Below are 25569 nucleotides of genomic sequence, written 5' to 3'. Positions count from 1 at the left end.
GAGCAAACACGTGGTTTAACGACTTTCCACTGAAAACCTCCCGGTTATTACAGACCTGTATAGGTAAAGATACCTGTTGTAACAAGAAAGATGCAATCCTCCAAAACTGCCTTCAAAAATAGTCCAATTAAATAATTGTTGGTTAAAACAGTTAATTATTCGAATTAACTGTGGAATTACTCTGTTTGATAGCACAAGAACTTAGAATTGAAGTAATGCGTACTTTTCTGTTATAATAGCATCAGATAAGTTACTTTTTATGTCGTTTACATGCAGAATCAAAAGTCGGAGGTTGTAGATGAATAAAAGCAATATATTTAATACACTACTGGGCGAAAATGTTATACAATTTGTGATTGGCCTATTTTTTCCCCATGCAAGAGAGTGTATTATACAGTAGATTTTCACTGTGTATTTTATATATCATTACTACTTGATGAATTGTGGACATCAGTTCATCTGGCAAGATAATTTATTTTTCAGACTGGCTATGATAAGGTTAAGATTAAATTATATTGGTCCCAGGAGAATTTGCGTGCGCACAGCAGCAAAGTGCTCACGAATAAAGTACAGAGCGAAGCAAGAGAAAAAGGTTCAAAGACTGCAAATAGTACGGACAAACAATAAAAACAGAATATCCTAAAATTGAGCAAGAAAATAAAATGGAATAAACTAACGGATTGCGTATGTGCAAAAAGGTAGCACCAGACTTTTATTATTCCAGCTAAGCTGCCAGCTGAATCCAAGCCAGAAGCTGGGTGCATTTTAATTTTTAAATGCCCATTTATAGGAGTTGGGGGGGGGGTCCTGAGAAATCTCACGTCATGAACTACCTGACCGCGTCTCTATGATTCAGCCCTGAAATGTCCGCGGCGAACTCGCGGCGCCCCTTGGCGTGCCGGAGGCTTTCGGCTTCTTTCGTGACGCAAACGCCGGCGCGTGCGCAGACGCCAGCTTGACCCGGAGGAGAAGCGCATCGGCCATTTTGGGCAGAAGGGGGCTTTCTCTCACCACGTGAAAAAGAATAGCCCAAAAGGGTGTTTTTTTAAGAAATAGCGACAAGACAAGGGGCTCGAACAAAGGAATAGAGATACACACCGGTCTTATTCACATGTGCTGAGAGGAAGGGAACGCTGGTAATAGGAACAAAATGCCAACTCTGCCGCCTAAGGAGAACGCTCTCTTTAAGAGGATCCTGGTGAGTCGTTAGCTAGCCGCTAGCTTAGCGGCGCGGCTCCCGACAGCTTCCCTCCGCAGTTCTCGCTCCTCCATTCGGCCCCGGTCCAGGCGGCGCAAAATGCTGACAGCAGCAGTGCCGAATCTCGGCGTGCGGGCTTCTTGCCGGCCGCCGCCGGAGTCCATCCCCTCGGTGCTGCGGGCTGGCCTAACGTGGGCACGCCGTTGGCCCCGTTGAGTCGGGTCCGTGGCGGCGTTGCTTCCTATCGCCTCTCCCCCTTCGAGGATGTTAGCCTTGCGTGGACCCGGCCGGTGCGAGAAGCGCCGTGGTGGGGGGCCGCCCTAAGTCACGCTTTGAGGCCGGCAGACGTCCTGTCAAGGCGCCAGGCGCTCCGCAGCTCTGGGCCACGTACTGACGCCCGGTGCTTTCCGTCCTGACCCACAGCTGGGTTCCCCTACCGTTCTGGCTGGAGTCGCTCTTGAGCGGCGGGTTCCAGGGGTTAGAGCTTACCGGTACCGGGCGGTGGCCGAGTGGAAAACGGGCTAATCCGGCCTCCGGCGAGCCCACCGCGGGCACGGCAAGGCGCGCGCTGCGCTCGTGTGACTGACCCGCACTGTTACTTTGCTAGTCACTTTGCTCTGTTTTTATTAGCTGGTGTTTTAGCATTTGTTTGGGTAATTTGGTGCTGCCTCCCGGGCCTGCTTTTTTGCATGCTAAATCATGCCTTTTTAAAAATTGATTGCCTATAAGTGTCGGGCGGACCGAAGTCGAGTCTTGTCGATTATACAGCCTGCAACTGAACTGGATGATGAGGATTCTTATTAATAATAAAATACTGCGCCCGACAGTGATGACCCTTGTAAATCTGACTCATTTTATTAATTCTGACGGTCACTGAAACAATTTCCTAGCATAAATGCAGGATTGATTCCGGCATGGTTGGAATGAACGCTGTAACAACAGAAACAGCGCAGTTTCATGTCGTTTTGTTATACCAGAATGGTACGGTTTTATAGCTATTTAATCGGACTGCTGTTTGGGGGCGCGTGTAAATGCGCTGATCTGCTTGCGTATTACCCTTTTCCCATTGGTAGTGTTGGAAACGCACTTAAGCGCTTCTGTTTAGGAGTCTTTCCTTAGGACAGGACCCCTCTGAATTAAAAATGGCAACAGCCTGGTCACAAGTCCAGTTCCTGAAACTCTACACCTCGGAGCAACTCTGACAGTGATGAGGTGCAGTGCTGTTAACCAGTCCCACCCCAAAACTGTCCCCTTCTTAAACTCGGTGACACAGCTGGTCCGATCACCAGGCCCAGTGCAGTTGTGTGGGACTGACAGTGCTGCTTACATTTCTGTTTCTTTTTATGACTGAAACCCTGTCATTTAACATTCAGACCAGCTGTTCATTAGAAGTTGTGCATTTTGTTTGTGGAGTAGAAATAGATTGTTTTTTTTGGTGCATTTTGGTGTTTGATTTGTCCTGAAGAAGCAGTCTAGCAATAGGGATTTGAGACATTTTACCACAGTGCACTGTCATACTGCTTAGCAAGGCAGAGAATATCGGAGACTCCTAGTTTAGTTGCTGTAGAGTGAAATAAAGCAGAGAAAGGTTCTTCTTGTTCCTGTTGCTTTTTGGACCATTTTGCGGTCTCTTAAATGGCAGCACTAAATGTCAGTGTAGTGGGCTTCCCTGGGAATTGTGTCTGATCAGATGTCCCCAGGTACTAGCAGTAATGTGATGCCAGAGAAAAGTGCGGCATGTGACTCATTCACGACTCATACTCCTAAGCAAATGGGTTGGTATAAGTTACTGTGTGGAGCAGAGCAGAACTGGGTTCTTGGGCCACGTTCCAGGTGCATTCTGGGGTGCACGACATTGTTTTCTGTTTAATCGATTCATGTTGCCGTTTTGGAGATGGATGGACTAGTAACGTGGAGTACTATAGTGGTGGTTGTGTTTAATCGGTTTGTATATTGAGCTTGTTATGAAGGACGATGAGATATTGCAGATTGAAATATCAGGTGAAAAGGTGTTCGTTTGTTGGCTTTGCTGTGTGCGGTAATTTTGGCTTGTGTGATATTGGTAGCCGCCACTGGGGCCTCAAGCGTCGAAATAAAATATCACCCGTAACTGCCTTGCATTCGAAACAATTGCTCGTCATGTAAATCAGAAGGAACCCAAAGCTAGACTAACAGCTTCTGAGGAATGCGATTGGAAATCAATCTCGGAGCGTTTCAGTCCCGCTAACTTGGATGCTTTTAATGCAAGAATTTCGATTTGCAGCCGGCAGAGTTGTTTAAAAGAAAAATCCAGATAGAGAAGGTTTAATGGCGGCGTGTAAGTAAAGGGATGTTTGGCTGGTATCATGGCAACCGGCATTCTGTAATTAACCTAAGGCTTTAATTTTAAATAAGTGTTGGCTTTCTGATCTATCTCTACAGGTTGTTAATGGATTGGAAATACAATGAAAAGCTGATGAATCCTCTGCCCACCCCCCACCCCCCAGATATGCTTAATTAGCGTTGTTCCTAAAGCGACGTGTCACGAATGCGCTGTTTTGCTAATCTGATGAACTGTGCTTTTGCAGAGATGCTACGAACACAAGCAGTACAGAAATGGCCTGAAGTTCTGCAAACAGATTCTCTCTAACCCCAAGTTCGCTGAACATGGAGGTAAGGCGAGTCCCGACTGGGCTCTTAATTTGAGGTTCTTTGTAGCTTTCTGCCCTTTGGTTGATAGCCTCATCGCCACTTTTTAAGGGAAACGTTCTTCCTGCCACAGATGTATCAGGGAGTCGCAGTCCCGTATGCCGGTGGTGGTTTTTGCTGCCCCTGCACAGGCCTTTCCTCACACGCTCTCTGTCTCTAAAACCAGAAACATTAGCGATGAAGGGACTGACGCTCAACTGCTTGGGAAAGAAGGACGAAGCGTACGATCTGGTCCGGCGGGGTCTGCGCAACGACCTCAAGAGTCATGTCTGTATCCTTTTGCAGCCTTTGGCCCCTGGGGGGGGGGGGAGAAAGCTGGCAGCCCAGCAGGTGAGGTCCTTGTGGATTTACCCCGGGGTCGTCGTCGACTCCCATAAATTCAGGAGAAACGATTGCACAAATGTTACAAGTACCTGCTGAGTCAGTTCCAGGGTAACAGCAAGTCCAATATGGCTGGTATAGTGCGAACTGTGAGGCCTCGCCAGCCCTTATTTCCATGAACACCCCCCCCCCCGATCCAGTGTGCTGATATGTGAGTGCGTTCCCCCCATCCGGTGTGCTGATATGTGAGTGCGTTCCCCCCATCCAGTGTGCTGATATGTGAGTGCGTTCCCCCGATCCAGTGTGCTGATATGTGAGTGCGTTCCCCCGATCCAGTGTGCTGATATGTGAGTGCGTTCCTTAACGGCTTTGCTCCCAAGGCTGGCACGTGTACGGCTTGCTTCAGAGGTCAGACAAGAAGTACGACGAGGCCATCAAATGCTACAGAAATGCACTGAAGTGGGACAAGGACAATCTCCAGATCCTGAGGGACCTCTCGCTGCTGCAGATCCAGATGCGGGACCTGGAGGGCTACAGGGTGAGTGCGACCGCCGCTCCCAGCCGCCTCCGGCTCCGCCGGCCGCTATACTGTAATGCCGTACAGCTTATCCAGCCATATTTTTTTCCCAAGTGTCAATGTTTTAAATCTGACTCATCTGGCTGGAGTTACTTCGGATAAGCAGCGCTAACCTTTACTCCTTAGATTGATTAGCTCCCTCCCGTTCATATGATATGTCAGATCTGTGTCAGAAACTCTTTCCTGTATTACAGCAACTCTATTTGTGACATCACAAAAAAAATATAAAGACTGACACAAATGTGTACATTTAACATATAACCACAAGGACACATTCACTTAGTTTTGAATTAAGTTCCATATTTAGTGTTAGTATTGACTGATGCACAAAAGAGTGATTCAGTCTAACCTTATTAAGTCATGGAACTCTGAATCTGGTTTGATGGCAACAGTTTATACTCACTATTCAGAACATGAGTGGGATGCAAAACAATTTTGTTGGCCAATCTTAATCTGTTAGTGCGGCAAACTGATTCATTGTTTCTCAAGTGGTTGTCGAACACTCTTTGAGCATATTTTTATTTGGTGAAACAGTTGTGACTAAGGCAGTGGTTCTCAAAGTCGGTCCTCGGGCCCCACTGCCCTGCTTGTTTTCCTGCTATCCTTGCCCCACACACAAGTCCCAGCTGTCTTTCAGCTTCTGATTGACTGAACACACCTGATCCAGGTAGTCAGCAGTGTGTAAGGCAGGGATAGCTGGAAAACAAGCAGGGCGGTGGGTCCCGAGGACCAAGTTTGAGAACCACTGGACTAAGGTAAAGGACAAACACCTTGTTCCTTGTACTATTGCAGTACTGTAGAACACTTATGATGACAGATAAAAAAAAAAAAAAAAGAATTTGTCTCCTCGCCCACTGTTGTGCTGCGTCTGACCCAGAGAGCGCGGTGAGAAATGCTGGCCTTTGATCGCGCTGCTCGCGTGCTTCCTACAGGAAACCAGGTACCAGCTGCTTCAGCTCAGGCCTGCTCAGCGGGCCTCATGGATTGGCTATGCAATAGCATATCACCTGCTGGAGGACTACGAGATGGCCGCGAAGATCATAGAGGAATTCCGCAAGACGCAACAGGTGACGCGGAATTCTTGGTCGCGCTCCAGTCTGCCCCAGCAACACAGGGGACAGGTTTCCCCAGTGGCATTAAAAGCATCGTCTGTTTTGATTGCATTTTTTCCCTCCCTAGACATCTCCAGATAAGGTCGACTACGAGTACAGTGAGCTTCTGCTGTACCAGAACCAGGTCCTCAGAGAAGCAGGACTTCACAAAGAAGCGCTGGAGCACCTCGCCACCTACGAGAAGCAGATTTGTGACAAGTTGGCCGTCGACGAGATGAAAGGTTCGCACTGTGGGGGAGGAGAAGGCATCATGTCTGCTTGTGATTGTCGTGACACGGAAGATTCTGTCTGGCGTTAACTACGCCGTCCAAAGTACCAGAGTATAAGCAAGGTGGCCGTCGGCTTCGGCGGCACTGTCCCTGACGCGTCCTCTCGCTCTGCAGGGGAACTGCTGATCCAACTGGACCGTCTGGACGAGGCTACCGAGGTGTACCGACAGCTGCTGGAGAGGAACCCTGAGAACTGGTCCTACTATCACGGCTTGGAGAAGGCACTAAAACCGGGTATGTCTGGAACGGTCTGCCCGCTGGAAACCCTAGGAAGGGGTCACGTTATGGGTCCTCTCACGTCAGGTGTCAGGGAAAGCTGTCCTTAAGCGCTTGGTCATTGTCCCCAACCCCCGTGACAGCTGTGACCACAGAGCTGGAGGCTCTGATAGATACCACCTGAATGCACAGGTGTTTGGGTTCAGAAATGGAGTTTGGCCTCTTAGCCTATACAGGAAAATTTGCTAAATATGTACATCATTGAATCAGCTGCTATGTTGGAGAAATGGATAAGTGTCTGGGTCTGTTTGGTGATGTAGGACAGTAACGGCGCATACAGGCAGTTCTTGACTGGCGTAAGTATTCCGTTCCACAAACCCGTACGCAAGTCAAACTTTCAAGGTACCTGATAGCAGCAAAAAAAACACGTAAGCCAAAAATATACTTGTAATGCGTACTAATGGGCACATTAAATACTTGAAAGGTTTTAAAAACATCTTCGATGTATGTTGCCTTTTGGCGGTAGCGTTTCTGTTAGGTGGGTTTAACGTAAATTCCAAGCGGCCTTCAGTGGGGAGATAAATGCCCGTCTGTGTCTGTCTGGCGACGGTGGGGCGGAGAGCACATATGCCCATATCCCATAATGCCTCACCCGCACAGCCTACAGGGCATGAGGCCCCAGATTCAGCTTTCAGCATGTGTGTTCTTCATGGTGATGGCCATGTCAAAATGACCCCCCCTCTGCCTTTGCAGCCAGTGTCGAGGAGAAACAAAAAATCTACGAAGACACGTGGGATAAATACCCCAAAGCATTAGTGCCAAGAAGACTTCCGCTCAACTTTTTAGCAGGTTGGTGTGGTTTCTCATTCAACTGGGCTAGTTCTGCTTGTAGTTCATTTGTGGCCTCGTAACCGAACAAATATGTGTGTGGTTGTAACTTAAATGGGTAGCAAAGTTTCATATCCCTTTAAATTAATCTGTTGGATTTTGCTAGTTCTGTGTGTCTGTGCAGTTTACGTTGCCCGTGTGCATTGTCCGTAAAGGCGTGACCTTATTTTTGATTCGACCGCTGTTATTCTTAATTGCATTGCCGCCAATGTTGCATAACGTCAGTTGTTGCGTAATGGCGGTAACTGTATTTACCGTGGTATTAGTCACAGATGTTTGGATAAACACTAGTTATCAACATTTTTGCTTTTTTCCTTCTTAGGTGAAAAGTTTAGGGAATGTTTGGACCGATATCTAAGATTGAACTTCAGTAAGGGTTGTCCTCCAGTTTTCACCACACTGAAGTCCCTTTACAAAGACAAGGATAAGGTTAGAGGCTCTCATCATGTTCTCATAATGAAGATTCCGGAACTGCCTTCCTCGCTCCTCCGTAGGGGCTTCTGTCATATTAATAGGCCACTGGCTGTGTTAATATTCTGTTGTGACGTGGACACTTGACACTAAATGTCTCCAATAATGTTTGGTTCAATTAAGCAAAGACAGATTGGATATCTTTGGACACGTTTTTTAATTTAACTGCCTTGGTAACCGACGTCTCCTTTGTCCCTGCAGGTGTCAATAATCGAAGAACTAGTTGTCGGTTATGAAACATCTTTAAATAGTTGCCGTATGTTCAGTCAGGATGGTAAGTGTTGCCGCACGATCTAAACCAGTGTTTCCCAACCCGGTCCTCGGAGACCCCTGGACAAGTCGACATGTTTTTGCTGGGAGGGAGCAAAAATGCGGACCGTCTGGGGATCCCCGATGGCCGGTTTGGGAAACACTGACTGTAGCACTGTCTAGACCAGTGCTGATTATGAGACTTCGCAAAAGTACGTTGCCGTGTCCGGTGGTTTTTAAGTGGATGTAATAAACGTGAATTCATTCCGCCGTTGGGTTCACCTCTACATTACATCAGCATCCGAGAACGTCTTGAGATGAGTCTCTCTGCCCCTTTCAGACGACGGGAAGGAGGAGCCGCCCACCACGCTGCTTTGGGTGCAGTACTTCCTGGCTCAGCACTACGACCAGATTGGCCAGCAGAGTTCGGCCCTGGAGTATATCAACACCGCCATCGATAGCACGCCCACGCTCATTGAGCTCTTCCTTATCAAAGCCAAAATCTACAAGGTAGGAGTGCCTGCACAGTCCTCGTGGTACTGCTTAACGCCCCTGTTACTATCAGGGTGAGCACTGTGAGTGCATGCTATGGGCGGGGGGGAAGCTCACTGCGATTCTCTTACTGGTTCGTAGAGGGCAGAGTGTAACAGCTCTTCGAGGAATTCAGCTAGGCATTGACACGTAGAAGTTGTGTGTGACTTCTGGGTCAGGGCTAAGTAGCTGGACGTCTAGGTCCCGCCCCTCGCCCCATCGGTACTGTGGTGACATCATCCCGCTCTCTGTCTCGCCTTGATCACAGCACGCCGGCAACATCCGTGAGGCCGTGCGGTGGATGGACGAAGCCCAGGCCCTGGACACGGCCGACCGCTTCATCAACTCCAAGTGCGCCAAGTACATGCTGAAGGCGGGCATGGTGAAGGAGGCCGAGGAGATGTGCTCCAAGTTCACGCGGGTGAGGGGGCGTCACTCTTGGGGGAGAGGCAGGTCCTCATAGAAGAGGTTCTGCGTTGGGTCTCTTCGGCAATTATTAGGTCAGAGAACTTTTAATGTCTTCTTGCTGGTAAGATACGGAGTTTTCTGGTATTTTGTCTCGGCAAAAATAATCCACATTGGCCAGTATTAAATGTCATCCCAGTCCTGTAATGACAAAGGAACGGCACTGGAAATTTCAGGTCCAGGAAGTAAAAATCCAGACCAAGATTTTATTTCAACCAACCAGCTGAGTATAAAGAGTCAGTCACAGAGGACTCCACTGGTTGGTTGAAACAAAATCTTGGTCTGGATTTTTGCTTCCTGGACTTGACATTTTCACCTCCGCAAAGGAACCCCTCCTCTTTCGAAAGCTCGAGTTAAATGCTGTACTTGAACATTTCCCCACAGGAGGGCGCATCTGCCGTGGAGAACCTGAATGAGATGCAGTGCATGTGGTTCCAGACTGAGTGTGCACTGGCCTACAAGTCCATGAACAAGTACGGCGAGGCGCTCAAGAAGTGCCACGAGATCGAGAGGGTAGGCAGTCTCCCGCCCCGCCCACCACAGACGGGCCGCCGTCACACATGGATGTTTCCCAAACTCTCTCCAATTCCGCCCCTCTCAGCACTTCGTGGAGATCACTGATGACCAGTTTGACTTCCACACGTACTGCATGAGGAAGATGACCCTACGCTCCTACGTGGACCTGCTGAAGCTGGAGGACGTGCTACGCATGCACCCATTCTACTACAAGGCCTCGCGGACGGCCATTGAGATTTACATCGCCCTGCACGACCACCCGCTGACCGACGAGAACAAGGAGCTGGCAGCCGATACAGGTGTGTGTCTGCGGAGGTTGGGGAAGCGGGCTGGATCGGCCCTTGTTACCCGATAGACTAACCAGTGTCTCTATCTCTCTAGCGAACCTTTCAGACAAGGAGCTCAAGAAGATGCGGAACAAGCAGAGGCGAGCGCAGAAGAAGGCGCAGCTGGAGGAGGAGAAGAAGAACGCAGAGAAGGAGAAACAGCTGAAGAACCAGAAGAAGAAGAAGGAGGACGACGACGAGGAGATCGGCGGCCCCAAGGAGGAGCTCATCCCTGAGAAACTGGCTAGGGTGTGCTTGGGGACACTGGCCGAGCGCTGGGAGGGGGGGCGGGGGACGTTGGCTGGGGGCTGGGAGGGGGGCGGGGGACACTGGTTTAGCGGTAGAACTTTGCTGAAGTTCCGTGTTCTCTGAAAAAACAGGTAGACAATCCACTGGAGGAAGCAGTGAAGTTCTTGACTCCGCTGAAAACTCTGGTGAAGAATAAAATAGAGACCCATCTCCTGGCATTTGAGATCTACTTTAGAAAAGGTGAGCGGCTAGTTTTTCAAAGATTGGGGAGGGGGTGTGTCATCACCAAAACAATACGAGCGGGAATGAGTTTCACAGACTAAAATAACTGATTGTTCCTCCAGCCGAATGGAGATTATAATCCGATAGGGACGAGGCGTGGTAACTTGAGCATGGTATCACTTTGTGTCCCGCAGAGAAGTTCCTGTTGATGTTGCAGTCTGTGAAAAGAGCTTTCTCCATCGATAAAGACCATCCGTGGCTCCACCAGTGTGTCGTCCGCTTCTTCAAAGCAGGTAAGCCGTGGTAGCACCTTGCCCCCGGCGGCTCGGGGTCCGTGTGGAGGTCAGCTGGCTCACCACTGCTCTGCTTGCAGTTTCTGAGAGCAAAGGCCTGGCAGAGCCGGTGACCACCGTGCTGAAGCGGGAGATCTCCCAACTGTTCGGCGAGAGCAACCCCAAGCGTTTCAACGAGGCGTTCCTCAGCAAGCACTCCAGCTCCATCTCACACAGGCTGGCAGGTCTTTGGGTCGTCCTCCACGCTTTCTGGTCTTTCTCGCGAGGTTGATTTGGCTGACGGCTAAAACGGCAAATTCTCCCACGCAGCTGCCAAAATGATGTTCTACCTGGACTCGTCGACGGAGAAGAAGGCCATCGAGTTGGCCCTCGCGCTGGACGAGCCGCTCAGCAACCGGACAATTCAGGTACAGCATCCATGCCTTGTATAGATGGACCCTCAACACCACTCGAGCTGTACTTAAGGCTGGAGGTGTATCAGTGGGGTAGCGTGTGGGTCAGTGGAGTTTGATGAGTGATGTCACCATTAGGTCCCTGAAAAAGGCCCTTGACCCCGTGTTGTCTTATCCCCCCCCCCGTGGGATCGGAATCCTGTGTGGGTTTTAGGTTGTGGCCCCTGCTTCTTTTGTTTCCCGCTCCCACTTCCTGTCCGTGTCCCCTCCCCCCGCAGATCTGCACAGACGTGCTGGCGAGCCTCAGAGATGGCAGCCTGGGCGATGGCAAGCAAGTGGCCGAGGCCTACAGGACGGACTGTCACAAGATCTTCCCTTACGCACTGGCTTTCATGCCGCCCGGCTACGAGGAGAACATGAAGATCGCCGTCAATGGCGACGCGTGCGGCGAGCCTGAGGAGCTGGCCAATGATATGTGAGGGGGGGTAGGGAGGAGGGGGGTGGGGGGGGCGCGGAGCAGAGCGGTGGTGGTGGTGAGGGTGGGGTGGCTGGGGCAGGTGACTGCGTTTGAGTTCCTCGGTGGCTGGGGAGGGGTCATTGTCACATCCTCTGCGAGGCTGCGATCTGGACTGGATGCGATGGCATTGTATTCGAGAAGAGAGAGACAATAAAATGGCCATTTTACTTTTTTTTTTAAAAAAGGAGAAAAACTCTGACTACTCTCTAACTAAAAATAAACTGTGTAAACAGAAGGAACAAGTGTGCAGACAATGAACAGGTTTTTCTGATGGAGTCGGACCCGGGTCTCTCTTGTCAAGCATGGTAGTACATATATGCTTCCCCTGTTTTTAATGTTATTTAATTTATAAAAGAGTTGTATAAAAAAGGGGGTTAAGGTCCTGACTGCGGAGCGGGTTCGTGCCAAAAAAAGAAAGCGAAAACGAACTCAGGGCATAGCATTGAAATGGATGGATTGTACCTTGGGGAGGCGATTCACACAGCACTGGATCCGTGGGCCGAGTCGGCGTGACACGGACACCTTGAAGAGAAGGACGTCTCCCAGGAGACAGGTCAAAGGTTACCTGGAGTGCAAGGTTGGCAACTGTGCGCGCTTGAATTTTTTTTTTTTCCCCACACCCCCCACACCCCCTTTTCTTCAAAATGTGAAGGGGGCCACTGTAAAACAAAGCTGCATCTTTGTAAAGAAATAAATTTTTTTTTGTTGCCATATGGTGGGGTTTCACCCTCTCGGTACTCTAAGGCCGATGCGGATCGCTGGCGTTCCCAGATGGAAGCGCGACTCGGTCACCCTGGATTGTAAATACACAGGCCTGTACACACCAACAGAGAAAATAGTGCATCATTTGCATCAATGATCAGCTCTTCATTTTCACGGTAGTTCCACCACCCACCTCTCCCACCCCCAAAAGGCTCAAAAATATTGCATTTGCTGCCTTACCCAGTTACATAAAGATGTCTGCACATTAACTCACTGATAGCTGTCCTACACACATCTGTGGGATTCCCCCTTTCAGTTTGTAAATTCTCTACTTTGTACCTTTTCTTGAGAAGCAGTCTAAATCCTCCCAATCAGTTAATTTCCTTTTTATTTGTTTAAAAAAAATAAAAACAATTGCCTTTGTTTCCAAACACAAGGTACCAAATAAACAATGCAATAAACTGTTTTGAAAAAAAAAATGTCCGTGGCTATTCTGACATGTTCTGCCCGTTTCCGTTGAGTTGGATGAGCTCGTGTGCTACTCGCTGTACACGGTTTTGCTTACAAATTCTGCATTACTGTGCTGCAGGCAGGAGGATGGTCAGGCTGTTCCTGCTCTTGCACTGGGCGTGTGCATGTTCATGTTGCTCTGACATGTGGACCAGCCCAGCCCAGCCCCCCGGGCGTAGATTATTACAGCTTGTTGCTATTTCCCCATAGGTAGGATTTCAAAAGTTCATGCGTTTTTATGCGAGCAGATCCTACTCAAGGCAGCAGCATCGCGCATGAATCTCCAGTATGGTGGAGATGACGAAAGACCTGCTGTCAGAAGATGGGACCTGCATGTGTGATTGTGGTGATTTTCAGTGTTCCCCTTTTCTGCAAATGTAGAGGAAAACAGGTTCCTATGGCCCCATAACCTTCCCGTTTTACTGGAACGTGGAAACAAATTCCACAATCTTAATAAATGGCGTTTCTGGCACTTAATGTTTTTGACGACCACCGCTTTCCATGGATGTCCACTAGGTGGCACAGCTGGGCTTCTTAAAAAAAAAATTTTTTTTAAATCAAGCGCTTTGGAGATAACAGACCATACTATTACGCGTGGATTTTGTTGTGGGTCTCCTAATCTGCCTTCACAGCTACAGGTTTACACTGTCTGAAAAAAAAACGGTTCAGTTTTGTTCCCCAAGGTACAAATAGCGTCTGTGTATCCCAGTGGTACATTTACCTACATCCTTGAGGGAAAAGCCCCAGTGCCAAGTTACTGTGCCCTCAAAGGCACCAATTGGTACCTTTTTTTTCCTGACAGTATATGGTACAGTGGAAAAATAAAGTAAGAATCGCCCACTGAAGAAAATGCGATGAGGCCCCAGGTCAGGTTACTGCCGACAAACGCGAGATATGAAGATGGTGTAAGAGCATGCTTTAATGCTTCTGCTGGTCAGAATCCTGGTTTACAGCTTGTGATTCAGGCTGTCCTTCGCCTCCAGCTGTCGATGTGCGTCCTGGGAGCTAAGGAACATGTGGTCCAGGTTAAGGTAAGTGGTGAGAAACTCAGGAAAGTCTCTCCTCTGTACCACCTCCAGGAACATGTGTGCAGCGGTGAGTAACGTTTCCCTGCCTCTGTAGGGGGAGAAACCACAACCGTAGGACCTACACACCATTATGGTTTTATTTACTGGAGTAGCTTTTCACCAGAATGATGCTGGTTTGTTCTGGAACGTTTCTTGCGGGTCAGTCGATTCATTTAGAAACATTCTATGATTCACTTAGCTGTGATTTAATTAACATTTGTTTAAAATAACCTGCCTTAACATATACATATATAAATGAACCGAGACGTTCGTTTCATATTCCAGTTTGTATATTAGGATTATTTAGGAGTCACACTGGTGCAGATCATTAGTCTGATCACCTCATTCTGAGGTGTCCCCCGGCCAGGTAGGTTTACCTGAAATCACGTCCTCGGTGGGCCTTCAGTTCCCCGAGCAGCTCTTGGGCCAGGCTCCTCACCAAACCCCTGGTGACCACCCTCTCATCATCCTCCAGTCTGGCCCGGTGCCTGATCCACTGCCACACCTGAGGCAGCAACAGCGAGATGAGCCTGGCGGCCTTGCGGAGAGATTTTCAGTGAGGGTGAAGGGCACGCAGCCACACCCAAGGCTAACAGCCGGTTAGTATCTAGATCCCTGGAGGCGTCACTAAAACCAGCCAGTGAATGACAGGGTTCAAGAGGGCAAGGCAGTGCAACCGTAATGTGCTTCTTCCTCATTTCCTATTGGTTAGTTACGCGAATTGCAAGGAGGACTTTCTGCTCTTAATAGCAAGAAGACCATGGATTACTTTTCACCTTCGGTACCACTTGGTTTAATGGGGCGTCACTAAGCTGGGACATTCAGGACTTGCTCCAAAGAAATCCAAAGATGTCCCGCAAGAACCATTTAGCTCAGATGTTTGAAAAGTCACGCTCTGTTTGATAAGCAGGTCTGAGCCCCAGATGTCTTAAGATCCTAGCAACACTCCTGCTGTTAAACTCTGTTCTTTTTCTTGCCTGGGATCTAGAGATTTCCGCAGTGGCCGAATCCTCCACTTGACCCTGGTAGAAGAAATGCCCTCGGCCTACGAAGGGAAAGGAGGAAATGGTGAAGAGGTAAACCTGGATCCATCATTCAGTACATTTTCGGTGCAAATAGGTCCTTGGTTTAAAGCTATTAGTAACACAATGTGTCTGCAATTCAAGATGATCTATTCAAATTATTTGGTAGTTTTCCCAATATCTATCCTTCCACCATAACTTACCCAGAACAGGGTCACAATTAGCTTGCAACCTGCACCAGGAATCATGAGCCTACAGGTAGGGAAGTGTTTCCCAATCCGGTCCTTGGGGACCAACAGCCAGTTCATGTTTTTGCTCCCTCCCAACTTCCAGGCTGAGAAGGAGCAAAAACATGGACCGGCTGTAGGTCCCTGAGGACTGGATTGGGAAACACCCCGAATAGACAGAAATTCACCTAATGGTTTGTGTGGGAGGAACTGAACTTACCCAGAGGAAGCACTTACTGTGCCACTTACTACCACCACAAAGCCCAAATGCGTGCTGAAGGTACAACAGCAATATTTCGCGTTGAACTGAAACCGACAACCTTCTCATCATTTGACCAAAATTTCCCAACACTAATGTACAGGGAAAACACTCTTACCCGTTAGCCAAGCCTCAATAAAAAGGATTCCTACAGCAATGTTGTATTTCAGTCCATAAAGGGTAACCCCACCCTAGAAGAAACAATGATTTCCATCATTGAATGACTTTTTGATACTAAGAATTTATACATTGCATGACTTACATACCTATATGGGCAGTGGTAGAATATAAATGTTTAGGATTCACCTCGGTGTAGTTTGTGCCTTTAAGTGTTTTTCTTGAACCTTGCACTGCTGCATGAGTCACAACGCCATAACAAGTCAGTGCTTGACTTAACGCTCAAGCAAAATGGCTCCCGACCTACCGCTGGCATGGTGAGTAGATCAGCAGAGGTCACCGAGACGTCATCCCGGAGCACGAGCAACTGATTCTCCCCGCTGGTGTGCATCTGGAACAGCTGGGGAGACGGATGCTGCTAATCACAAACACAGCCAACGGCAGCACTACGCCAACTGGAGGGCAATAGCGGAACTGCACCTACTCTTTGCATTGGTTCGATCAAATCCAGGTCATAGACCATAAAACCATCCACTCCAGCTTGGATTTCCAGTAACTTTAATCTACAAAGGGAAAGAACTCACTGGTAATTAATAAAACAAAGCATTGTATGTCAAAATGTTACGTAATTATCCATTCATACTCTGTAACTGCTCCTCCTACTCACGGGGGGTCCAGAGCCTATCCCGGGGGCTAGGGGCACAAGGCAGGGAACAACCCAGGATGGGACGACAACCCATCACAGGGCACGTTCACACACCAGTCACTCACACACTCACACAAGCACACCTATGGAGAATTTTTAGCTCTGGTTAGCCTCAGCATGTCTCTGGACTGGGGGGTGGGGGGGGGGTCTGGGACCAGACAACTCGGAGGAAACCCTACAAAGACACGGGAAGAACATGCAAACTCCACATACATGGAGGAGTTGTGGCAGATACTTGAACCCGGCCCCTGAGGTGTGAGTGTTAACCAGTGCGTCACCATGCAGCTCATTTGTGTAATTATATCAAATTATATTTGCCCTTGTGGTGAATACGTTGGCCTTCAGCAGCCCCGACTGCTTACCTGGTGACAGTGGCCAGGACCCTCCTGTAGGGGGCACTGTCTTTCCCTTGTGGCAGCAGCTGTGCCGCCATGCCCCCGGTGGCCAAAGCCCCACGCCGGTGGCACGTCTGAACCAGCAGGTCCATGTAGCTCTTCAGGAACCGCTTTTCCATGTTCACGTATTTGCTGCGGTCCGGAAGCAGGAAGGCTGGTCTGTGACCTAAAAATACGAGAGTGAACACCTCAAGAATAAGGACATTCAAGAGGTAAGGATAAGAGTCCAGTTGTGGCCAACTGAACTCAAAAATGAAGGCTTTAAAAGATCATTTTGGAGAAGTGATTGTTGATGCTCAGAGCTGCCGCTTAGAGGAACACAATTCTTTAAAACCTGAGGCTGATATGTACTATGGTATCCTGTGCTAAGGCTGAACGAGACCAGCACACCGGATCTGAGGGTCCTGGCTTTAAAAGGATTATATGTTGAGTTCACCTCGGTTACCCAGTAGAGTCAATAGCCAGCTGGTGTGAGAAGATTAAGATCTCGCTGCATGATAGATGGTTTCTCACCAAACTTGTTGACGAATGACGCAGAGTAATCCCAGATCCCGCAATTGAGGCCTGCAGAGTGCTGCCGCAGTTCATACAGAATCTCCTCCATCTCAAACGTGGCCAAGATGTTCTCTATCAAGACGGTGGCCTTGATGCAGCCAAACGGCAGGTCAAGCTGAAATAGGGCACCTTCAGGTCATGGTGAGAGGCGGCTTTCGTTCTGTGTCACGCAATAGGGGGCGCTCTACTGCCACCGGGCAACACAAACAGTCCTATGTCATCCTAAAAAGCACGGCCATGAAACTCATTTTGGCTCAGTGTTGCGTCATCCTGCTAAGTCTGCTAAACAAACAAACATGATCAAATATTGACAAATTCCAGCAACTGGGCCTGTTTTCAGCAAGGAAAAATGCCCTTGGCAGTTTTGACATGGTTTTTAAAAAAAAGGCTAATGATCAAAAACATCTGCCACAGGATGATTTCCCAGCAAAGATGTTTTCCCAGTGAGAAATCAATGCCTTTTCCTCACCTTCTCTTCTGCCCAGAGGAATATTTTGTTCCAAAGTCGTGCCTCTTTGTAGCATTCAATCTGAGGGGGGAAATTGTAAATGAGACCTGGCTTGCAGCTGAGGAGTGATTTAAGATCCGTTTAATCCAGTCCATGTTTTGGCTCTGTCCCAGGCAAGGAGCTGGGAGGAAGCAAAAACATGAACCATCTGTGGGTCCCCGAGGACCGGAATGGGAACCACTGTTCTATCATATAATTCTCAATATGGAGACATAAACAGTGGGAGATCCATGGTCCAGCTGTGAGACATCGCAAAGTTATAGGCTGTGAATGAAATTTCATGGCTTGTCAAGACGAAAATGTTTTGTCGCCTTCCAAAGCCAAACTCCCCTCCTTTTCAAAACACAGCACGAAATAATCTATTGTTTTTCCACCCGAGTCATGAATACATTTTAAGTCTAAATATCTCTTGGGATATCTGAGCCTGGTGATAATTCGTGAGAAATTCATATCTCAAATAAAACTCTGGGTGAAAACGGGCTCATTTTAGGAGAAATGGACCCGAGACGATAAACCAACAGAACTGCACGACAGAACTATAAACAAATCAAACAAAATCTGCATTTTGGTTGCATCTGAACCTAAATAATAATCATATACCATAGCTAATTTACACCTGATATTCACCACGCAGACTTTTTAATAACGCAGCATGGAGTAAACTTTAGCGCATGAGACCAAACTTAGGCACGTTACCTTAGATAGATAAAAAAATGGCCCACTGTTATTCTGGAGGAGCAGCTTCCCGTTGTGGAACATCAAGAGGCCGAAGTCAAACAGCGGCCCTGGAACCTCCTTCCCATTGACCTGTACAGGAGATACATCTGGGTTAGGATGGTGTGCCAGGCTTCCACACCTCAGGATGGTTTGTCCTGGGCCTGGCAGCATCTATCCAGTACCATCATGTTGTGCTCCACCATGTTCCAGGCACGTGGTCGGAGCATGAGCAGTGGGGCCCGAGATATAGGAGGAACATCTGGGAAGGTGATGAAGACGCATCTGGTTACTACGGCAACAGCGTTTCAGCTCAGATCATAACGCAACAGAATGCCGCAGTTGAGTTTGGTTTCCGGCCATCGTGCTAAAATCCCACAAGCATTTCAGCTTATCCCCAAATCCCCGAACAGTAAAATTAAGCTGGAAAAAAAAAACTCACCAGGAAACTGATTGCGCACTACCTTGTATACATTGTAAAGGCCTTTGATCTGATTGTAGTATGTGGGACAATTTCCATCGTCAAAGTCAACCTCGAGGAAAAGAACAGCAGAAGAAGAAATTAACAATAAAAGGCAACTGAAAAAGCAAAAAGACAGACTGCTACATACAGCAAGAGCAGGCTTGTTTCCAGTAGCTTAACCATCATGTGTCTTATAATGTTTATGGGAATTAATTACATGCTAGTTCTGGACTGTATCCAGGAAGCCACAGTGAACTGCATTACGGAAACTGCCTCTTATTACTTAATTAGATCTGGCAGGAATCACAGAGGATCCCAATAACAGCTGAATGAGACAGAAGGCAAGTAAATACATCTATTTACTGACTATCTATGAGCATCGTTTCCTGCTTCAGAGAGGCCGTGTCAGGAAGCAAACTTTCACTGCCTTTTTGAGGGGGGTGGGGTGTGAGGTTAAAAAAAGGTTCTAAGTTCTTATATCCTCTTTCAGCTTCAAACTACAGAAAGATTGAGGTTTCCTCTTCGCACCTATTACAGTATCTGGTAGGTAATGCTGCCCCTTGGCTATACCTGGATTCCCTGTGCTGGGGAGCTCAGACCCAGTTTGAAACGTTCTGTGTTACATGGTGACAGGTCCCCTATGTCCACATGTCTCCTTTGCAGACGCTTGGGTACCGGATGGACCCTCCACGACTTGTCACTAAGGATGTGAGCAGTGTCCTCAGAGAAGTTTGGCAACTCCCCCGTCAAGTTGAGGTGGACCTTTCTAGCGATTCTTCGATTTAATATCTGAAGGGCAACAAAGAAGCAGCCATTTTAAGAACCTCTTTCAGAATCCGTTTCATAATTTCAGGATGGAGGAGGATCTAATCATCGGATGGCTACTCACCTGCTCAACCTCTTCCTCGAAAGTGGAAACCAGCTCTGCCAAGAAGCGCAGTGACTGGTCATTGAAGAGGGTGTCAAACTCCTCTTTTAGCGCTTGAGGTGGACGTTCCAATTCCACTGATCTAAGTGCCTGACACGTTAAAGAAAGTTACTTTCGATGTGCTTGCGATATTACTGTATAGTCACAGCGATCTACACACGCAGCATGAGAACATTCCAATGTGGGACAGACGTTTTTCCGTCACATAGTGTGCGATGCAGGGCTACCGATTCATGCAAACGACGTGTCATTAACAGAACACGAGCAGTTCGTCCCGAGCTCAAACACCCGAGACCTGATGATTTCCCAGCTCAATACTGCAAATGATACTGGTTATGGCTTTTGGAGATAGAGAACATCCAAGTCCCATGTTCCGCTTGGATATTCTATTTCCAGTGACGTCAGCAGAGAGGCAGTTATATTTTTGGGACGCTTAGAAAATAAAACAATTCATATTTAGTTTTTGTATTTTGATTTGGGTTTTACTGGAGTCCCTTACATCCACTCCTGTCATCCCGGGGAAAAAAAAATCAATGTACATTTATGAGTAAATTAGGCTCAGCTGGAGCATTTTAAATCTGCTATTAGTACATCCACTTTTATTAATCTGTGATCCAGACAAGTATCAACATGTTTACATCTGTAGCGTGATTGTTCTGTGCTGTACTTTTGTTAAATAATGCATTTGTACAAAAATAATTTTGTTTAGGCAAAGACACGCGGTACTTACAGCCATTCCGCTCGACGACTCGGAGAAGCAGGTATACAGGACTTTGGAAATGAGCAGAGCTTATGTTTAACCATGTGTTTAACCAGGGTGTTTACCGTCAGGCTGGGGGTTCAACGTACGGTACTGACAGGCACCTAGTTCCTACAAAAACAACAGCTTTAATAATATAAAAATAGGCGTTCAGGGATGATTTGAGATACTCAACACTATTTGTCTCTAAATTGATATTGATAGTAAATGGTTATGCGTAACGCCCAGATCTAGCAGCAGTAATCCTGAACGAGTTATGGGGAAAGTTGGCTGATTCTTGAGGTGACTCGGGATACGATACTTTCGGGAAAACGCCTCCGCAGCCCTGATAGGGATACTGGAGAATGGGTTCCCATTTAATATAACCCATCAGGGTTAACGACGGCAAAAAAAGCGCTGCGGTTCCAGTCTTCCTCATTCTCGCGATACACAAACACAGAAGTGAGCGACACCCATACGGTGCGCACCACATTGCGCACGGCCGCCGCGCACATCTAGACCACCGGGTTTGATTTATTGGGCGCGTCACGTGTGAATGGTAGAGCGCTTCATGGTAGATTGACTTTTACCGGCCCTGAAGTTTCAGAGGAAGGAGCAGTTTCTCTGATCGGCATGTCAGAGACGGAGTCATCCCTCGAGCTGACCACATCGCTGTCCGGAACGTTTCCGCAGCTCCGATCTCGGATCTTCAAAATCATAGTGATTGGGGACTCCGGGGTGGGAAAGACTTGCCTCACCTACAGGCTGTGGACCGGCAGGTTCCCGGAGAAAACCGAGGCCACCATCGGGGTCGATTTTCGGGAGAAAGTGATCGAAATCGAAGGAGAGAAAATCAGGGTAAGTAACACTGGGATCCCCTCCCTTTTCTATCGTCTTGTGATTACAGGATGCAGGATTGGGAACACGTGTGGACTTGTTGAATCGTGAGGAATGAAACCACAACTTTTTAATCCGATATTTTATATGGTTTATGTTGCGTGCCTTGAAGTAGGCTGTTTGCAAATTGTAAACTTCGTAATATACAAAGTGTAGGCTATTGCATTTGGCAGTAGATATATTAAAACATACATACAATTTAATAAATATACCAAGTCTCACTGGGCATTGTGAACAGTAAAGATTAGACATCTGATGCTTTCAAATAATGCCTCACTTTTAGTAAAACAATGCGCTTGTCAGACTACTGCCAACGAATAACATACATTTAACACATTTTCACCTGGAAATGTGTGCAGTTGATTTATGTCTTTTTTTAAAGGCAATTTATTTTTTCCAGATATGAGGCTTCCGTAATTGTCGTGTCGACTACTAAAACAAACGTTAAGACCGTATGAATTATCCCCTGCACATTATTGCTAGACTGTAAAATGTTTCTAGCGAAATAATTACACCACTGGATATGTCACTACTTAATTTCATTTAATCATTTCCGTGAAAAACATTCTGACTCTGCCCTTAAATGAGCAGGTCACGCATGGGTCTATTTAATTTTACGGTTGATTAATTGACGTTTTATTTGCTGGTAATGTTATCTTATTCATTTGTGGTTCAGCTGCAGTTCACGAAGCTGATGTGAGATGGTTTGAAAATGGATTTTGATTTCCGTGTGTTTTGAATGCAGATTCCCTTTTTAAATGTACTTATACTTTTAAAATTAAATTAACCTCTCCAGCGTTTATTGGAAGCATGGTGTAGGTAAAAAAGCAACCTGGGCTGTACCAAACCAACTTTATGGTACAAAAAAATGGAAATTTATGGAAATCATATGAACATTGAACAGCCAGCAGACAAACAGGTATCAGAGGAGATGGCAGATGCTGACCACCGTGTATGCTTGTTTGATCAATACCAATTACTCCGTTGCAACACTATTGTTACACAACACTGTGTTCCTCTTTACATCCAACCGCATTGCGTTCATCCATTCTTTTTAACCCAAAAACGCATTTAACATAAAAATCATAATATTCCATAAGCTGCCCAGTAAGCTGTGACTTGCACTACAGGAACTAAAAGCAACTGATTTCTTATATATTGTTTTTTTTTTGTGGCCGGAATGTAAGAGTAGCTGACCAAGTGGTTTTTTTGGAGAATCACGGTCAAACAGCGTCGCTCGAATAGCAGAACTAGGCGGCGCGCGTTGAGTGGGCGGGGCTTTGCGTGACTCATCCGCTTGCTCAAAAGTACGTGGAAACTTTTAAAAAACACACACGTGCATGAAAACACGTGCTTGACCATGGAAAATATCAGAAGTACCCCTCTTCAATTTCAGTGGTGTTATCAGTCTTTGTTTTTATAGCTATATATAAAGTCAAAAGTTTGGACACACCAAGCTGCTTACAAAGGAGAGAGATAGTGTCACATGACTTGGCAAACACAGTAGAAATGGTTTTGGGGGAGTTTGACCAGATAGTGAAGAAAAAGCAGCCAATGAGTATTCAGTATATATGTGGGACCTCCTTCAGGACAGCTGGAAAAGCATCCCAGGAGGCCACCTCATGGAACTGGTGTAGAGGAGACGGTAGGGTCAACCAGTCCCTGAAGCAACTGAGGTTAAGGTCTCTACTCAAGGGTCCAATGGTGGGATCACTCTGCCGACCCACGGATTTGACCCGGCAATGTTCCAATCCATAGAAAGCCGCCCCCCACACAAACAAATGCTTTTTTGGTTGTTTGTTTAGTCAGTGCATAATTCCAAATGTAATTTATATAGCTTTAGTGTTTTTATTTATTCAGTGCTCAAAGGAGGTCTTGGGGCACTTGCTTAAATCTGTAAAAATGTTGCATATTTATTGTTTTCATAACAAAAGTCCCTTGACAAGCAACGTTTAACACACTTGCACATATCCTCCCTCACGGACATTTTCTTTTTATTAAGTATCATGCATTTTTTTTGTCTGACTCATCCGGTTCTGTTCCTGCCATTTTGTTGTTGATTAATAATTCTAGTCACTGGCTCCCAAAGGGATTCGAAACAGAAATGTTTCCTATTTTATGTCATTGAAAAGACAAATTAAAAAGCCACCAATGAGGCTGTTTGTCAATGAACTTCTTAACTCAGAACAGCTCCTTTCGAAATATAATTGGAGTTTCTGTTTATTTATTGTTTTACTTAAAATTACTGGTTGTTTGTAATGTAATATTTTTTGTAAACAAATGAATAAAGTAATTTGTTATAAATTGCTGAATTAAACAAGTGTCCCAAGACTTTTTGCAAGCTGTCTATATATAAAATCTATATTTGCAGAAGTGAATTGTCTTGTGGCTTCCTGTGTTTGTCTGCCTTTACTACCCTGTTCTGCCTGCTTTCCCTAGTTTTGGGGTTGATCTACCGTTTCACCCAGACGTCGTTTCACCTGCGATTCGCTTCCTCAGATCCAGCTGTGGGACACGGCAGGGCAGGAGCGTTTCCGGAAGAGCATGGTGCAGCATTATTACCGCAACGCCCACGCCATCTTCTTCGTCTATGACGTCACCAATGCCGCCAGCTTCCACAGTCTGCCCATCTGGATGGAGGAGTGTCGGCGGCACTCGCGGGGCCAGGAGGTTCCGCGCATCCTCATCGGGAACAAGCGGGACCTCCGCAGCTCCGCCCGCATTAGCGCCGAGTTGGCCAGGAAGTTTGCAGAGGCTCATCGCATGCCCTTCTTCGAGACGTCAGCCAAGAGCCCACAGGACAGCGACCGCGTGGAGGCCATCCTCATAACGGTAGCGCAAGGACTCAAGAACCAGAAGCCATTGTTGCTAAGCCAACTTTCTGCCAAACAGAGCATCCCCCCATCAAAGAGAGGCTCCTGTAGTTGTTGAAAAACATAAGACTCTTCACCCTACTGTGAGAGACCAGCTGTTGCTTGCTCTTTAACTTCCTCCAATCTGTTCTTCTTGGAAAAGCACCTTGGTGCTTTTCTTAGTGTTTACTTGTGCAACGAGCAGATTGTTTAAACAGGCTCACCCTCAGGCTAATGGTGATTCGTTTGATGGTTCCAACGACACTGAGGTGTCGGCGTGTCCCCCGCAGGAGTCAGCTACAGGTCACCGGCCTGGTAGGAGGTTTGTGAAACCAGGATGCACAAGGACTTTAGGAGGAAGCCGCCTGCCTCCCGGTTCTGTCGGTTCTGGTAGCGATCTGTACCAGCAGACGTGGAGAGTTCAGGTGCAGTAAGTACAAATCCAGACCAAGATTTGTTTTCAACCAACCAGTTGAGTGCTCTGTGACTAACTCGTTATGCTCAACTGGTTGGTTGAAACAAAATCTTGGTCTGGATTTTTACTTACTGGACCTGAACCACCTCTTTGAATCAGTATGTCCTCTGGGCTCTGTGAGTGATTGTTCCTTCTGCTCTAGGTCCAGTGTGAGAAGGTACCATCCTCAAGCCAAAGCATGAACATTTGTGAGATCATTTAAGATGGGGGGGGGGGGGGCATATGGCAGACTGTGATTGGCTGGAGGAGACATACTTAGGGAGCCATGGTCATTCAGTGCAGGTAGGAAGGAGGATTGCTACTGTGCTGGCCTAGAAGGCTGCATCGTAGACCAGAACTTGTGCTTGGGGTGATTGCCTTGTACAGACTGGAATCACTTCGTAGGTCTTCAGAGTCGCACTTATTCTGTAACGGATTTTATTTACAGCTGGCACTAGGAATATTCCAGTAGATTCTGGCTGTAATGGTGCCATTTATTTTTTTGTACATTAAGGCTGAGAATTTAATCATGAGGTTGGAGAAACAAACAAATACAGGTAAAACTTCAAGGCCAAAAAAAAACAAATCGGGATTTTGCAAGTTTTTGGGGGAAATTTTTCATTTATGATGGAGATAAAAATCCTAATCGTCATTTTCCTTTGCATGAGGACCAAAATGGTCAGATGTTTACATGGTGGCTCAGAATTCTTTTTTTTTTTTGTAAATGACTGCCTGCTGTAAAAAAAAAAAAAAGAATAAACTACCAACAACGTGTTGTCTATCTGGAACTGATGCATCAAGGTTGCATTGTCACGGTTATGTGGTTATTGGATTATATTTTAGTTTTTTTTGCCAAGTACAACACTGGTCTTTGAAAGTCCGCTAACAGTCTTAAAACAGCTTTTTCCATAGTCATGCATTAACAATCCATTCAGCAAATTTTGTTGCAGAACA

At 47.0% G+C, this 25569-nt stretch overlaps 3 protein-coding genes across 3 annotated transcripts; 2 read left to right on the top strand and 1 right to left on the bottom strand.

The window, feature by feature from the left end:
* Positions 1-907: 907 nt before the first annotated feature.
* Positions 908-11473, top strand: naa15a (N-alpha-acetyltransferase 15, NatA auxiliary subunit a). Its single transcript, XM_048970466.1, has 20 exons — positions 908-1198; positions 3766-3850; positions 4053-4157; positions 4588-4745; positions 5717-5851; positions 5964-6117; positions 6280-6399; positions 7135-7230; positions 7592-7698; positions 7942-8014; positions 8330-8499; positions 8789-8941; positions 9370-9498; positions 9587-9800; positions 9883-10076; positions 10208-10316; positions 10493-10591; positions 10672-10815; positions 10901-10998; positions 11262-11473. The coding sequence occupies exons 1-20, from the start codon at positions 1151-1153 to the stop codon at positions 11460-11462; spliced, it is 2592 nt and encodes an 863-aa protein (XP_048826423.1). The 5' UTR covers positions 908-1150; the 3' UTR covers positions 11463-11473.
* A 2138-nt stretch (positions 11474-13611) lies between these two features.
* Positions 13612-20541, bottom strand: mlsl (malate synthase-like). Its single transcript, XM_048970495.1, has 15 exons — positions 20404-20541; positions 19635-19763; positions 19316-19534; positions 18725-18815; positions 18468-18544; positions 18265-18375; positions 17530-17589; positions 17019-17175; positions 16473-16671; positions 15889-15967; positions 15712-15804; positions 15406-15478; positions 14757-14824; positions 14157-14284; positions 13612-13828 (listed from the first exon to the last, which is right to left on the bottom strand). The coding sequence occupies exons 1-15, from the start codon at positions 20407-20409 to the stop codon at positions 13660-13662; spliced, it is 1659 nt and encodes a 552-aa protein (XP_048826452.1). The 5' UTR covers positions 20410-20541; the 3' UTR covers positions 13612-13659.
* Positions 20535-25409, top strand: rab33ba (RAB33B, member RAS oncogene family a). Its single transcript, XM_048970488.1, has 2 exons — positions 20535-21270; positions 23809-25409. Exons 1-2 carry the CDS (start codon positions 21046-21048, stop codon positions 24238-24240), a joined length of 657 nt encoding a protein of 218 aa, XP_048826445.1. The 5' UTR covers positions 20535-21045; the 3' UTR covers positions 24241-25409.
* The last annotated feature ends 160 nt before the right edge of the window (positions 25410-25569 follow it).

This window comes from Brienomyrus brachyistius, chromosome 12 (assembly GCF_023856365.1).
Source record: "Brienomyrus brachyistius isolate T26 chromosome 12, BBRACH_0.4, whole genome shotgun sequence".
NCBI lineage: Eukaryota > Metazoa > Chordata > Actinopteri > Osteoglossiformes > Mormyridae > Brienomyrus > Brienomyrus brachyistius.
The sequence above is the reverse complement of the archived record's forward strand: the minus strand, read 5'-3'. Positions and strand labels throughout refer to the sequence as shown.

Coding starts and splice junctions, on each gene's coding strand:
- rab33ba (XM_048970488.1), top strand. CDS start 21,046: ATGTCAGAGACGGAGTCATCCCTCGAGCTGACCACATCGCTGTCCGGA. Junction 21,271..23,808: donor TCGAAGGAGAGAAAATCAGG/GTAAGTAACACT, acceptor TCGCTTCCTCAG/ATCCAGCTGTGGGACACGGC.
- naa15a (XM_048970466.1), top strand. CDS start 1,151: ATGCCAACTCTGCCGCCTAAGGAGAACGCTCTCTTTAAGAGGATCCTG. Junction 10,317..10,492: donor TGAGATCTACTTTAGAAAAG/GTGAGCGGCTAG, acceptor TGTGTCCCGCAG/AGAAGTTCCTGTTGATGTTG. Junction 10,592..10,671: donor CGTCCGCTTCTTCAAAGCAG/GTAAGCCGTGGT, acceptor CTCTGCTTGCAG/TTTCTGAGAGCAAAGGCCTG.
- mlsl (XM_048970495.1), bottom strand. Junction 17,590..18,264: donor CATTTTTTTATCTATCTAAG/GTAACGTGCCTA, acceptor TTCCCCCCTCAG/ATTGAATGCTACAAAGAGGC. Junction 14,285..14,756: donor CGGAAATCTCTAGATCCCAG/GCAAGAAAAAGA, acceptor TTGCTGCCTCAG/GTGTGGCAGTGGATCAGGCA.